The sequence below is a fragment of the Ylistrum balloti genome, unplaced genomic scaffold, assembly GCF_031769215.1.
Source record: "Ylistrum balloti isolate Yb309-2 unplaced genomic scaffold, AGI_CSIRO_Ybal_v1 Utg370042, whole genome shotgun sequence".
Classification (NCBI taxonomy): domain Eukaryota; kingdom Metazoa; phylum Mollusca; class Bivalvia; order Pectinida; family Pectinidae; genus Ylistrum; species Ylistrum balloti.
Genome location: NW_026782099.1, coordinates 395,883 through 412,230, shown reverse-complemented (window position 1 = coordinate 412,230; position 16,348 = coordinate 395,883). Strand labels below are relative to the sequence as shown.

At 38.3% G+C, this 16,348-nt stretch overlaps 2 protein-coding genes and 2 non-coding genes across 5 annotated transcripts in view; 2 read left to right on the top strand and 2 right to left on the bottom strand.

Annotated features, from left to right (window-relative positions):
* Positions 1–4,303, top strand: part of LOC132549071 (thyroid adenoma-associated protein homolog) — a 35,153-nt gene extending 30,850 nt beyond the window's left edge. For both annotated transcript variants that reach the window (XM_060212972.1, XM_060212971.1), the window contains 5 exons: positions 172–293; positions 1,804–1,888; positions 2,122–2,245; positions 2,408–2,547; positions 3,017–4,303. In XM_060212972.1, coding sequence (XP_060068955.1) covers positions 172–293; positions 1,804–1,888; positions 2,122–2,245; positions 2,408–2,547; positions 3,017–3,091 — 546 coding nt within the window. In that variant the 3' untranslated portion in view covers positions 3,092–4,303. The remainder of the gene's footprint in view (positions 1–171; positions 294–1,803; positions 1,889–2,121; positions 2,246–2,407; positions 2,548–3,016) is intronic.
* A 1,260-nt stretch (positions 4,304–5,563) lies between these two features.
* Positions 5,564–8,368, bottom strand: LOC132549057 (uncharacterized). Its single transcript, XM_060212958.1, has 5 exons — positions 8,224–8,368; positions 7,917–8,014; positions 7,595–7,722; positions 7,077–7,242; positions 5,564–5,779 (listed from the first exon to the last, which is right to left on the bottom strand). Exons 1-5 carry the CDS (start codon positions 8,366–8,368, stop codon positions 5,564–5,566), a joined length of 753 nt encoding a protein of 250 aa, XP_060068941.1.
* Positions 8,369–13,119: 4,751 nt separating this feature from the next.
* LOC132549178 (U5 spliceosomal RNA) lies at positions 13,120–13,237 on the bottom strand. Its single transcript, XR_009554169.1, has one exon. It is a non-coding gene; the product is annotated as a U5 spliceosomal RNA (small nuclear RNA).
* A 1,219-nt stretch (positions 13,238–14,456) lies between these two features.
* Positions 14,457–14,574, top strand: LOC132549177 (U5 spliceosomal RNA). Its single transcript, XR_009554168.1, has one exon. It is a non-coding gene; the product is annotated as a U5 spliceosomal RNA (small nuclear RNA).
* Positions 14,575–16,348: the final 1,774 nt, after the last annotated feature.

Sequence of the window (16,348 nt, the reverse complement as noted above, 5' to 3'; positions counted from 1 at the left end):
TTTACATATTGTGCTAATGGTATTAGATGTGTTAACGTGGAACAGGAAATTAGAATACATCAGACATTAATGTTATCTACAGGTATGTTAGGGCATCACTTTTCTTCATGTGTCAGTTCAAAATGATAGTCATTCTGATTTGTAAACATTGTGTAATGGTTTCCTCTACAGCTGCTGTTTGAGTTCCTACACATGTCATACTGGTGGTCAGAGGCTGTGGTGTCCAGTCTTGTTAAGATGTTGTACCAACCAAAGGATGTCCATGCATGCATTACACACAAGCTTACTACATGGTATGTATATATGATTATATCCTTACAGGTAGTGTGTGATCAAGGAAAAATAGCATGTACACAATGTGTCGTGTATGATCAGGGCCTGTCACACGTGTTGTGTGTCGTGTATCATCAGGGGCAGATAACACACATGTGTTGTGTATCATCAGGGCCTGTCACACGTGTTATGTGTCGTGTATCATCAGGGGCAGATAACAAACATGTGTTGTGTGTGATCAGTGCAGATAACACGCGCATTATGTGTCGTGTATCATCAGGGGCAGATAACTCACATTATGTGTTGTGTGTGATCAGGGGCAGATAACACATGCATTATGTGTTGTATGTGATCAGTGCAGATAACACATGCATTATGTGTTGTATGTGATCGGTGCAGATAACACATGCATTATGTGTTGTATGTGATCAGGGGCAGCTAACATATACATTTTGTTGTGTGTATTTAAGGGCAGATAACACATGCATAATGAGATGTATGTGATCGGGTCAGATAACACATGCATAATGAGATGTATGTGATCGGGTCAGATAACATACATAATGTGTTGTGTATGATCAGGGGCAGATAGCAAACCTGTGTTGTGTGTGATCAGTGCATATAACACACACATTATGTGTTGTGTGTGATCAGTGCAGTTGTGTGTGATCAGTGCATATAACACACACATTATGTGTTGTGTGTGATCAGTGCAGATAACACACACATTACATGTTGTGTGTTATCAGAGGCAGATAACACATGCATCATTTGTTGTGTGTGATCAGGGGGAGATAACACACATTATTTGTTGTGTGTGATCAGGGGCAGCTAATATACATTATGTGTTGTGTATAGTCAAGGGCAGATAGCACATGCATAATGAGATGTATGTGATTGGGGCAGATAACATACTCATAATGTGTTGTGTATGATAAAGGGAAGATAACTCATACACAATGTGTTGTCTACTATCAAGGGAAGATAACTCATACACAATGTGTTGTCTACTATCAAGGGAAGATAACTCATACACAATGTGTTGTGTATAATAAAGGGAAGATAACTCATACACAATGTGTTGTCTACTATCAAGGGAAGATAACTCATACACAATGTGTTGTCTACTATCAAGGGAAGATAACTCATACACAATGTGTTGTCTACTATCAAGGGAAGATAACTCATACACAATGTGTTGTGTATAATAAAGGGAAGATAACTCATACACAATGTGTTGTCTACTATCAAGGGAAGATAACTCATACACAATGTGTTGTCTACTATCAAGGGAAGATAACTCATACACAATGTGTTGTATACTATCAAGGGTATATAACTCATACACAATGTGTTGTGTGTGAAAAGTGGGGACTATCATGTAGAGAATATAAAAGCTGTATTTCATACTTACTGAAAAAAAAATTTGATTAAGTCATGTTACCAGATAAACATTTCACTTTAGTGTCACAGGTGTTATTATTAAGGTCCTCTATCAAGACCCGTGTTCTGTGTATTGCTTTGTTTCAGTCAGCAGCAACTATTTGAGCAGGAGGATGATACATTCTGCACAGAAAGTATATTTACCAGACTCCAAATCTACAAGTCATTGAAGGTAAACTTGAAATATCATCATTGTTTTTGTCTAGGTTGTGTATATCTGGTAGGAAAGGAACTGTATTACTATATTTACCTATAAGATTTTAAAATCTACCTTCAATAGAGTCATTAGGATTCAGATTTTTATCACTAGTGGAAGTTTGGAACATAGTAATTATTGTGGAAATCATTGGCCTATAATCATACCACTACATCTTCCTGGGATATGAATATTTTTCGTTGTTTCAGAATATTGTGGGTAAATGTGAAGATGAGCAGTCCTACTCTAGTATCCAATGTCTGAGAGAGACAGGACAAGCCCTGAGTGCTGATCTAGTGTTTGTGGAGGATTTCCTCAACACACATGTGAAGGGTATGTATTGTGACATGTACACTGATACTGTTGTACCTGTTGCCATGTTAGGGATCCAGAACTTTTGGCTTAATTCTGTAGTGATTGAGAGATGATATCCTCACTGAGTTGATAGGAAGCAGTATTTTATCAGGGAGATATAATGAATGTTTTATGTTACAGGTAAGCCTGTATACAATGTCTGTATGGATACAGCAGTTCTATCAGCTATTGCTGGTTGTGTGCTGTTTGGTTTGGTCCTGGTTGACGCCAATGTTCTTTCCGAGCTTTTCAACTCTACACAGCTGCAAAACATTATCTCTGTAAGTTAGCTTACTGACCAGAAGTTTCTTTTTTCACAAAAAGATTACAAATTTATCATCATTGGTTTAATTAACGATGTCAGCAACCAAGAATGAATTAAAAATGACAACAACACTAACATGAAGCTTTGTTCAACTTTGAATGTTAATGTGAAAACCAGATTTCTGAAACAATGCACCAAATGGTACTAAATTAATATAGCTTTTATGGTTTAAATCTCAATAAGTAAAAATATTGATAGCACTTCTATGTTTTGAAAATTGCACTGCAGTCATTACATCGTGATTGTACTATAAATATAAATTACTGATAGCACTTCTACCTGTAAATCTTTCACCCATGTCACACAGATCATCTTGTCTAATTTGGAAGCTAAACATTTCGGATCATTATCAGGGATTTTCTCATCATCATGTTCCTACCAGTCATGTTCACAATATGCTGAGTGAATTTTCTTTTGATTTACAGAATCCAAATCTGCCACCTTCGTTCATACATAGAATTTGTGGAACAAGTAATCAAGACAGAAACTGGTTGGAGTAACTTGAGTGACGTGAATGATTAAAATTTAAAACCTGATGGATTTGTGTGGCTGTAGCTAATTAATGATTCCTAGTACTATACTATAGGACTCTTTCATTTCTCAGGTAGTAGGATGGGGACATTCCACCAGAGGTCACAAAATGTTGTAAAACCCGAGACTTTACTGAGGGTTTTAACACATTTTGGACCATGAAGGTAAAGTATCCCATCCTTCACCCTACATGTGATAAGAGTATTTTTCTCTCATTTCCCATTCTTAAATATTGAAAAAATATTAGCTTCACATCGACAATTTACCAACTACCAAGGACGCCATACTATACAAAAATCATATTTATTGGCGCAATTAATTGACAAGTTGACATAGAAAATAAATTCTCTGTATGTAGATTTTACAAACAAAATTTGACCTAGAAAGAATAAACAGTCATTGTAAATAACTATTTGTACACATGTGTAAAAATTGTATCATGTCATGACGTCTTTGGGAAGGGACACGTCACATTTCCTACATGCGCATGTCTGTATTGCATGGGTGTATGTGTTATACAAGAACAGCCAACCTGGGTGTATTGCTGTGGACAGACCAGTATTACATGGGTAGAAATGAGAGAAAAGACTTTATGACTACTTAAATGCTGAACTAGAATGTAGAGACTTGATACAATTTTTTATCCTGTGACTAGCACTGCCATTGTCAGAATACACCTGCCACATAAATTTTTGCTATATTTGGCTGTGATGGAAAGCAGTTGTATTTGAGCAAGTGCATTAATTTGACAGAATTACTTACTGAATATACTTATATAGTAGCATGTTTAGAAATTGAAATAGTTATTGAAATAGGCGATTTTACATATTAAGAAGAAGTTGATTTATGAAAATTCATAAAATCGCTCTTATATGGGATGAAGTTTGAAACTATATTTCCACATGGAGCAATTATTTTGGTGCCCATTGTCTGATAAAACTCAGGGTAACATCAAAGTCAGGTAGAGAGATTGAACAACAAAAAGGTTAAAGTTTAAATAGTCCGATTTTAAAGCAATGCTGCAGGATAAATAGAATATATAGTCATTGTCATAAAATACCAGCTGTATTTTGGGGCGGGTGAAGAGACAAAAGTGGGAGCTTCTGGACATGTATTCTCTATGTATACTGGACAAGATATTAACTTGTGTATAGAAAGTCGTATACAAATGTTTATAAAAATATATCAATGGTTTGTGTCAAACTGTCCTTTGTCTTGTGTAGTAATGACTTAAGCAATGGGTGTGTGTGAAGAGACCATCAATACTTGGTGTACATCTGGGTGTAGTGAGGTCATACAACCAATCAAGAACTCCTTGTCTTGTAACTTATAACAAAGAAAACATAAAACAACAGAAAATCTTCTTTTTTCAAAATAAAAAATTAACTTTTTGCAATAACGTTCAATAGAAATATACAAATAGAAGGTAAAATCATTAAAGAAAACATCAAATGCCCAATAAACAAAGATTGGAATGTCCTTCCTTGGTAAAGTCCTTTCACTAAATCGTATTCTGGGTATAACCAATTGTTCTGTATCACATGATTAAGAGTTAAATATATATTCCAAATTTTTATAAATTTAAAATTAACATGCAATAAAATTTCATACACGTGACATGGTTGTGTATATTTGCACATTTAAATCAAATCATGATTTGATTATAAATAAGACCTGGATGTTGTTGTAATAACAAATGTCCTACTCATTATTAACACTGAGTCAAATTCCTTTATAGCTTCCTTTCCCTGGGGTAACATTCATATAGATTTCTGACCCGCCATTAAACACTAAACCAAACTTTGTATACATCCTCCACCCGCCATTAAAAACTACACCAAACTTTGTATATATCCCCCAACCGCCATTAAAAACTACACCAAACTTTGTATATATCCCCCACCCGCCATTAAACACTACACCAAAATTTGTATACATCCCCATCCGCTATGAAACACTACACCAAAATAGACATTGGGTCAGAATCCTCCTAGATCTCCCATCCGGCATTAAAACTGGGCCAAAATTCTTACAGATCCCTCGCCTAACATAAACATTGGAGCAAAATTCATACAGATCTCCCATCCGTTATGACACTAGGCCATTCTTTAAAGGCCCGTACCTAGCTTTAACACGAGGTAAATGTTCGTCGAGTGTATTATGTGTATACTGGCTAAACATCGGTTAATCATCTATCCGGTCTGAATGTTGGATTTAGTTATAAAGATCATACCCTGCCAGTCTGAACATTAAAATCCCCATCCTAACCTATATCCAATTTGTGAAAAGGAAGTCTTATTTTACATATGCAGTATAATTTTAAATCCCAATAGGTTTTTGCATATAGCGAAGTAGCTTTCAGTCTGTGCAATTTAGATATGTAGATGCATATGTACGTGGAAGCTTAACGAAAATGTGAAAGACTTAATCTAATGGCTAGATCACACGACATCATTCTGCATGACACATGGCATGTTTATTTCATGCCGGACAGGCAGGTGATGCTTTCTGCGCATTGGGGGCCATTTGGTTTTCTTCCAGTCAAGACCACATTCCTGACAAGCCACACGGCGCTTCAGCTCCCGGGCAAGGTAAGCGGAGTTGTCACTGCGAGGGACAGGACCAAGGCCACGCTCCAGATATGACTTACGGAATACCTACGACCAGCAAAGATGAAGACATGCCTCAGGATTTGTGTCAATTGCTTTCAATGTTGGTGATATAATTTGTATTTATAGTCAAAAGTCTCCACCGTTAAAGTATCCAAATAACACCACACAGCGAAGTAGACATATCGTGAAATATTAACACTCCCGCGAACTTATAGCGGTATTGAGTTGTCATTCTTGACTACAATGCTAAGCATGATAGGAGTTCTTTCTCGTTAATTGTGAAGTAAGTGTACTGTTATCAAGAAATTATTCAAAACTCATATGCGCTCATATTTTAGCATGCGAAGCTCTGAATTTGTCGTGACAAATACCGGGGTAAGAAATTCCCTTTGTTGGAATTTCCGACTCTAAATTAGATCGAAATGATGACATTTGCTTTATTCAAGCGAATTCATTGGTTGGTATAGTAAGATGATGGATAATCGTCCTACGTCATTTTAAAAGTAATATGCGATTGGCTGAGAAAAAGAAAAGTTATAAACGCGAAACCAGGGGAACCCTTGCAAGGCGTACTCTCGGTATACAGTCACGGACTATCTCCTGACTTCACGATAACCTTTTTTGACGGTTAAATTCCGTTTGCTTTTAAATTAGAAATTAATTGTACATTTTTATGAATACTTCAACTATAATTCGCCGAAAGTAATAGAGTTAATTTTTCATCGATAGCGAACAACGGACGGAAAACTCAACAAACTCGGGTTTTCATGCACAAGAAACTGTTCACTCGCCAAGAACAGTAACTCTGTATATATCTCAAAGGACAAGTATTTCCCGCTATGTTTAGCGATAACGAAAAGGCGTCCATAATTCGTTTCAGCATGCTGGTAAAGCATCTCACACGAACGTTTCACATCTATCAAGCATTTTACAAAGTCGCACTTTTCCCAACTGTTGGTATTCCTCAATACATTTTGACCAAATCGTCATCTGCCATTATTCTTTTAGAAATATATGGCATATGAAGAATGTGATGGTTGAAATAGATATTGTGCAACAATGTCCGTAATTTGCTTCCGGGCACAAGTCTCTACACATTATCATTTCTCATTTTGTATTCTGCATCAATGAATTTTGCGTTTAGCTCAAAACGTCGTACTAGTTTTCCATAACTAAAACCGTTATTTGTGATAGTAAACTGAAAAGGAGAGAACTGGTATTGGCAATGTCTGTTGCCCGATATACACGTGCAATGGTTAGCTGCATTAAAATGCATAAAATATTATAATATTCGGTTAGTGAACGTTATGATCGGTTAGCCGGTGACAACCCTAACATTTACCCTTAGATATTCTGCGCGTTTGTCCTCCACTATCTGTTCTAGGATTTCATAGTCCTTTTCGCTGAACTTGGACTTCAGGACCATTAGTCGGTCATCTTGCTCCTTCCGCGGGAGTCGCTCTATGTCCACCACTGCCTCGTGTATCCGGTTGTTGGTGATGGGTATACTGTTATGGAGCAAACGTTGTATAAAACACACACAATAATGGCACCCTTCAATACGAAATTAGAATCAGATAATGTACAGCCAGATAATGAATTAAACAGCACCATACAGCTGTTTCATGGTCCATCCTTCTAGGATCCATCAGTGATGCAAATGGGATCAGACATTAATGTTTGGAGGAGCGAATAAGGCTCTTGATGAGTGTATAGAACATTTCATGTGGGTTTTAAAACTACCTTGAGTGGAATAGGGGTGATAAGCAGATTGAGGTGAAGTAGGTTTTGCTGTAAACCTGGGTTTCAATGACAATACCATATCATCGTGTTTAAGTTCTGACAAGAAAAAGTTGTTACCATTTCGGAATGTTCTTGTAAGATCGCGTTGTTGAGCTGTTTGATTTGTTCTCCCTCCGCCGGTTGTCCGTCCGTCCGCTAGCCCGACCGCTACTAGAGGCGACATTCCTGGAACAATGCTCCCATAACTGAAAGGAACAAGCTACCATTAAGCATGACATTGCTTATACAAAATAGACAAAAAGTGTAAAAAGTACCGTGAAACATATGAAAATATGGAACTTGACACAAATAAAATGTCTCGGCGACACAAGTGGAGCCTATCAAATCTCTGCCACATAGATCTAGGTTCATCCCCTTTGTTCGAATTGTCGTGTCTCACCTCGCTAGCCGACATATCCTCGGGGATGAGGGAAGTATCGGGAGACGGCCAATATCGGGCGGGGAAGTCGCACACATCTGGGTCCGGCCTGGGACGAACTGGGGATCATAAAACACTGATGCAAATATAAACAGGGTTATGTTTTACTTTTCTACCAAATTAATATGGACTCATTGATAATCGGTAATATCCAAAAGTATCACTCAAAATTCAATTTTCTATGGGCTGTTATTTGTACATTATGTTATATAGCAACAAAACATGATAATTATTATAACCGGTGTCTTTGGTAAAATGAGTGTCTTACAAGTGTTAAAGGAAAGCGGTTCGGGAAGGGAGGCTGGATCAATGATGTTAGATAATTTATACTTGGCCGGAAGTGTCATCATATCCCCTTCGTAGTATTGCGAACGCATGAATCGCACCTTGTCCTCTCTCCTCTGTCTTGGCATGTTGATAATCTCTGAAAAAAGTGGGCACAATCTGGAGACAATTGGATGTTAACTGGTGAGGTGACTATATTCGAAACACATTTCAATGTGCTACAATACATTTAAGAGCAAATCGGAAAGATCGCAGTTAGCTTTCTTTATTTTTTTCCAAAAAACTTGACTGGTAGTTGCGTTTGAAGGTTACATGCTGCACCAATATACCAAGTGATTCCTCATCTCTGTGTAAGACATCACTGATGCGTCCGTACCCGTTTATGGACTAGCTCACTCGCGCAATCCCCGAGATGGTATATTGTACCCCGATGGTTTGAGATGAGAGACGGATAAGGGACATGGGATTGAGAGGCAGGTTGCATAGTTAGTTGATAAACGACCGGGTTTCATGAGAGGTGGGTTTGAGAATCAGTTTGAGAGATGTGCTTCGTGAGAGGTGGGTTTGAGAATCGGTTTAAGAGGCGAGTTTGTTGGATTTGAGAATTAGTTTGATAGATAGGTTTCATGACGGGCAAGTTTGTGGATTACTTTTAGAGATGAGTTTGGTGCTGTGATCTTGTCGTCTCCCGATGTTACAGTAAACTTTCCAGACTCATTTATCTCATCTGGCTCCTCGTTGAATAATATCGCTAAAAGAGTTCTGATATAACCTAAGTTTAATCTTGTCATTTTGAAAAGGCAGTGCTCCAACCACAGTCTTACAATAATAAACATATTCTACGTTTGTGTCCCCATGTTACAGTCAAAAAGAAATCAAACCAGAAAATTTACCTATAGGTCAACGAGATTGATCAAAAGGAGCGAGGATGGATAGATAGTTGGAAAACAAATGTAGTCGTGAAAGTGAAGCTATTGGGATTAAATGTTTCAAGTCGAAAAGGTGATCCCTGGGTCGGTAGATTTGATCCATATTATTGAAACTTCAAAATTGAACAAAATTTCAATTTGATTGCTTTTTTCTGAAATCATGCATTGATTGTTATCTAGGGGGATCTCGGAATGTTCAAGCGATAGAAACAAAATTATCTTCACATGTTAATAAAGCACCATGTGTTTTTGAAAGGACCCTGTAAATGGTGAAAATCACGTTTGGTATGGTTTTGATTTCATTTTTTAAACTCTCAGATATAAAATAAAATGCAGTTAAATGCCGCACTTCAAGTTTTAATTCATTTACTGCCATAAATTCGCCATACACAAGATAAAGTAGACAGCAGTGTGTGCATATGGATCTATCCTGACTCGAATCATGTTATTACGTAATAAAGTCAAATCGGTATCACAGAGACATGTAGTACTCCTAAATCTTGAAAAAAACCCAAATGACCGTTAAAGTATTTGATTGAAAAACATGTCACAAATTTTACTTACCTGTTTATCCTGTTAGTGCCGTTTTTATTTGTATCCTTTGCTTGAAATTATGTTTTGATGACGTCATAGTTCTTATTGTGTGTAACGTGAATAATGGATAACGACGTTATTTGGCGGAATCGGGTCATATAGTGAGACCTACAGTAGACAGAATCGGGTCCTATATGGAGGCCTACAGTAGACAGAATCGAGTCCTATAGTGAGCCCTACAGTAGACAGAATCGGGTCCTATAGTGAGACCTACACTAGACGGAATCGGGTCCTATAGTGAGACCTACAGTAGAAAGAATCGGGTCCTATAGGGAGGCCTACAGAAGACGGAATCGGGTCCTATAGTGAGGCCTACAGTAGACGGAATCGGGTCCTATAGTGAGCCCTACAGTAGACAGAATCGGGTCATATAGTGAGACCTACAGTAGACGGAATCGGGTCCTATAGGGAGGCCTACAGTAAACGGAATCGGGTTCTATAATGAGGCCTACAGTAGACGGAATCGGGTCCTATAGTAAGGCCTACAGTAGACGGAATCGGGTCCTATAGGGAGGCCTACAGTAGAAAGAATCGGGTCCTATAGGGAGGCCTACAGTAGACAGAATCGGGTCCTATAGTGAGGCCTACGGTAGACGGAATCGGGTCCTATAGGGAGGCCTACAGTAGACAGAATCGGGTCCTATAATGAGCCCTACCGTAGACAGAATCGGGTCATATAGTGAGACCTACAGTAGACAGAATCGGGTCCTATAGTGAGACCTACCGTAGACGGAATCGGGTCCTATAGGGAGGCCTACAGTAAACGGAATCGGGTTCTATAATGAGGCCTACAGTAGACGGAATCGGGTCCTATAGGGAGGTCTACAGTAGACGGAATCGGGTTCTATAGTGAGGCCTACAGTAGACAGAATCGGGTCCTAAAAGGAGACCTACAGTAGACAGAATCGGGTCCTATAGTGAGACCTACCGTAGACAGAATCGGGTCCTATAGGGAGGCCTACAGTAAACGGAATCGGGTTCTATAATGAGGCCTACAGTAGACGGAATCGGGTCCTATAGGGAGCCCTACAGTAGACAGAATCGGGTCCTATAGTGAGACCTACACTAGACGGAATCGGGTCCTATAGTGAGACCTACAGTAGAAAGAATCGGGTCCTATAGGGAGGCCTACAGTAGACAGAATCGGGTCCTATAATGAGGCCTAAAGTAGACAGAATCGGGTCCTATAGTGAGGCCTACAGTAGACAGAATCGGGTCACATAGTGATACCTACAGTAGACGGAATCGGGTTCTATAGTGAGGCCTACAGTAAACGGAATCGGGTTCTATAATGAGGCCTACAGTAGATGGAATCGGGTCCTATAGTAAGGCCTACAGTAGACGGAATCGGGTCCTATAGGGAGGCCTACAGTAGAAAGAATCGGGTCCTATAGGGAGGCCTACAGTAAACAGAATCGGATCCTATAGTGAGGCCTACGGTAGACGGACCTATAGGGAGGCCTACAGACAGAATCGGGTCCTATAATGAGCCCTACCGTAGACAGAATCGGGTCATATAGTGAGACCTACAGTAGACAGAATCGGGTCCTATAGTGAGACCTACCGTAGACAGAATTGGGTCCTATAGGGAGGCCTACAGTAAACGGAATCGGGTTCTATAATGAGGCCTACAGTAGACGGAATCGGGTCCTATAGGGAGGCCTACAGTAGACGGAATCGGGTTCTATAGTGAGGCCTACAGTAGACAGAATCGGGTCCTAAAAGGAGACCTACAGTAGACAGAATCGGGTCCTATAGTGAGACCTACCGTAGACAGAATCGGGTCCTATAGGGAGGCCTACAGTAAACGGAATCGGGTTCTATAATGAGGCCTACAGTAGACGGAATCGGGTCCTATAGGGAGCCCTACAGTAGACAGAATCGGGTCCTATAGTGAGACCTACACTAGACGGAATCGGGTCCTATAGTGAGACCTACAGTAGACAGAATCGGGTCCTATAGTGAGGCCTACAGTAGACAGAATCGGGTCACAAAGTGATACCTACAGTAGACGGAATCGGGTCATATAGTGAGGCCTACAGTAGACAGAATCGGGTCCTATAATGAGGCCTAAAGTAGACAGAATCGGGTCCTATAGTGAGGCCTATAGTAGACAGAATCGGGTCCAATAGGGAGGCCTACAGAAGACAGAATCGGGTCCTATAGTAAGGCCTATAGTGGACAGAATCGGGTCACATAGTGATACCTACAGTAGACGGAATCGGGTCCTATAGTGAGGCCTACAGTAGACATGACGGGTCCTATAGTGAGGTCTACAGTAAACAGAATCGGGTCCTATAGTGAGGTCTACAGTCAACAGAATCGGGTCCAATAGGGAGGCCTACAGAAGACAGGATCGGGTTCTATAGTGAGGCCTATAGTAAACAGAATCGGGTCTTATAGTGAGGCCTACAGTAGACAGGACGGGTCCTATAGTGAGGCCTACAGTAGACGGAATCGGGTCCTATTGTGAGGCGTACAGTAGACAGGACGAGTCCTATAGTGAGGCCTACAGTAAACAGAATCGGGTCCTATAGTGAGGTCTACAGTCGACAGAATCGGGTCCAATTGGGAGGTCTACAGAAGACAGAATCGGGTCCTATTGTGAGGCCTACAGTAGACAGGACGGGTCCTATAGTGAGATAAAAGAGATAAAAGGCATTCGTGGTCACCAGCGATCGACACTATCCAGTTCCGATAGTCACCTGGTCTGTGGTTTCTTCAATCTCTCCGTCTTCCCAAGTCACCTACTCATCAGCTAAAATAAAAATAGTCATCCTATTGAATTGACATTCAACAGCTTTTTAGCTTTGTGTTTGATGTGAGTTGATAAGCGTGGGGTCGGAAACATAACTTATAGTAATTCTGCATACGCACATCTTGGCATTTATAATTGTAGTGTCAACAAATATTGGTTAATAGAAAGAAATTAATATCCAGATATTATTTCGAAAGACCCAGTACATTTAAATCTAACACTTTATTTAATTATGGTGCTAATGATGAATAAATGTCACTTGTAAAATTTATTATGATAATTAATGATCGGCTAAACTCGGAAAACTAATGTCATTTGTACTGATATTATGTAATTGTGGTATTGCATATGTCCTACTTGTACTTGTATTCAAATTCTCTACACCACTTTGTTTATTAGAATAAACTATTCTCTACACTACTTTGTTTATTAGAATAAGATATTTTTCATTGGTGAAATTTAAGAGAAATTAGCATTGAATACGTATAGAAAATTGTTCAAAATAAACACCAGCCAATGAAATGATGTGGTAGGTGTGGTACACCATACTCCAGTACCTATCAGTCTAAGTTCATTATACTTCTGTTTTGAATTTGTTACCCTGTATGTAACAGGGTTGAAAAAATAGTCTATAGACTCATTCAGTGTTCCTCTCCACGGAAATCTTTAGTAAAAGGCGAAAGATTTATGCGTGGTTTGAAGAGAAACCAGAGTGCCATTAAAACGTCTTTTCTCGTAGTATATAGTAAAATAAGTGAGTAACTTGAGGTTTGCAAAGCTACGTTTGTTCTTATTAACTTATTAAAAAGAATTAGTGACAAGATGCGTACGAAAATAAATTGATTTTAATGAGCCAACACGTAATCTTAGAATTTGTTATGTTCTAACAACAAGTGAAAAAAGCAGCAAAGTAGATGAAAATGTATTTATCAAGATTTTTTTTAATAACGCAACTGAATCGTCAAGGAAGGGGCGACAACTGCAGAATGGCAATGGGCTTTACGTGGTTTCCGCCTTCCTCGATACTTTTTTGTTGAGTTCGTAACAGAACAGACAAGAACTTGTATTATGTATGATAATTATTATAATGGTTTGGGGCATATAGTGTTACCGTTGTTCATATCCCATCGTATATAGAACTGTTATTAGTGTTGTCAGGACTGTATACTATAATAGTAATTAAAATCACGAGATTTGTATAGTTTTCGGGTTAATCAGGGACGTATACGTCATATACATATGACAGACCATATACGTCCCTGGGTTAATGCACATCCTCGTCTAGTTTTTGGCATTTAATTAGGTCCAACGAAATAATGTTTACTCTATCGCAACATCGCTATCTCTGATTCACTATTATATCGTTAAACATCATCATTTCATTGACATAGACAGGACCAACCACAACTAATTACACTGGAGGGAACTGGATTTGTCTTTCTTTGACGAACTACACACATGGCAGGGACTAATTTCATCCACCCCAATTTAAAAACAATTAACTAATCGCGTTTTCGTTTTAACCTTCAAGGATTAATGCCATCACGAAGAAAATTAATTGTTGATAATAACGATGATAAATTCTGTATAATTTGCGGTGAAAAGGGTTTTTGCAATAAGTAACCTATTTACGTGTGTACCATGTTAACTTCATGTTCTATAACAGTTATCTCCCCTCATGAAACGTTTTACTTGCGTTGTTGTTAGACAGGTAAAAATCAAAGAAATATATGAAAGTATGTATTCGTTTAAAATCTCATTGTTTCTGTGTAATTTTTTATCGTCTTTATATTAATTATGTAATTATAAGATGGCTCATTCGTTATATCTGATTTAGAACGTATATAGATACATAAAATCATTGTAACCAGATTACCAAACACCTTAACTATTCTCTACATGTTAAGATATGTAGTTTTCAGTTACCTGTGTTGAACACTCTGGTTTCTCTTCAAACCACGCATAAATCTTTCGCCTTTTACTAAAGATTTCCGTGGAGAGGAACATTGAATGAGTCTATAGACCATTTTTTCAACCCTGTTACACACAGGGTAACAAATCCCAACAATGTGGGTGGTCCGGTGGCGCAGTGTTAACGCACTCGCCTTTCACCAAGCCGACCGGGGTTCGATTCCCGGAACGGACGTGAAAAGGTAAGGGGCCACCTGCCGGACCACGTGGGTTTTCCCCGGGTACTCCGGTTTCCTCCCACAATAAGACCCCTCGCGCGCTTACATCCGGGCCAACAAGAGTGATTAGTATAAGTTGACATAACTTGTTTCGCAATTGTTGTAAAATAAATAAAGTTTATATATAATGTGAAGTTGTGTAAAGCTATACTCTATTACTAAGAGGTCAAAGAGAAGTCACCTGATTTTAGGTGCTATCTCCCTAATTTACAATCTTCGTTTACTACATGTTTTTCCTGTAATTTATCTTCTGCAAATCTTTGACTGCAAAGAGAAATATTTTAAGACAAAACAAGGTAAGCTCATAAGAAATTTTGCGACCCCCGAAATGGTATAAAACAATTACAAGATCGGCTGTTGTATAGGTATGATGCTGTTTTCCATGATATATGTTACAAGTGTTATGCTATGGTGACGCGTTGATCAGAGCTACAGGGAGTTTTTTTTCACTATGATCCAATAGTTCATCATGTTGACATTATTAATTCCATGGCTAAAGTTATAGTTTTATGCGTGTTTATTTCATTAATTTAAGAGATTAATTATTTTGATTGTCTCCCTTGTTACGTTGTACAAAAATATTTTGTACAATAATAGAGTGCCGCACATCACAATACATTTAGCAATATATTACTACCAAAGTGATCATCTCTTACGTTGAACATAAGGTCAAGTGATTGTAGTTACGTTGGTCTCCAGTACCGTGCACGTATGACAAGTCCATTCGCCATTTATCCATGAAGGAATGCTGATCTGATACTCAACCAAATAACACGAGATGACATTACTTTTATAAGATACGACATACACTTTAAATCTAAGATGTCTATTAAATGTATCTTCAAGTCACAGGGTGCAAGGGAATAACTCAATGAAAGTGTCTATTAGTTTATTTTAGAAGTTGAACTGGCAACTGTATTTGCAAACGACAAGAATATTTTCAGGAAAAGAACATTATTTATTCTTTATAGTTACAGTTTTATTCATCATACGAATAACTGTATTTCCTCAACACCGACTTTCTTATTCATTCTATTTTTTAATATTCAATTTCTTTCATAGTTGCTTTAGAATAACAAAACATGTTCTGATTTTCCATGCGTCGTAAAATGAATTTCTTTTCAAAAGTTTTGTTTGGAGGACAATATTACTTTTTTCTGGAAGAGAGATTAAAAAATGGTTATATCTAATAACAAAATTGTTGTTCCAACTCATGGATGTCCTAGATTATTGTGGAAATATAATTTTGGAGTTTCTCTATGGAGATATATGGCCTTGATGCCATATATCTCCACAACTCCACATAACTGTAGGAGCATCTTTACTGTATAATCGATCTATTGTTTTATAAAATTCCTTTCAAATCCAAATTATTTAAGACATTGCTTTCCTTTAACAATATCGTCGTGATTTGTGTGAGTGTGGCCTATGTCAACTTCTGAAAACGAAATATCGACATTTTTCTGTGAAGGCATGTATAAGATTATTATAGATACACTAAATAATGAACACTTAGGTGTCAATAGATGGGATTGTATTTCATCTGACAAATAGTCTAATGAAAACATGTTTAATATCAGCTATTGGTCGACATGTATTTCATTTGCGAAAAAGGGGGTGTGTCTTGGAGATATCGAA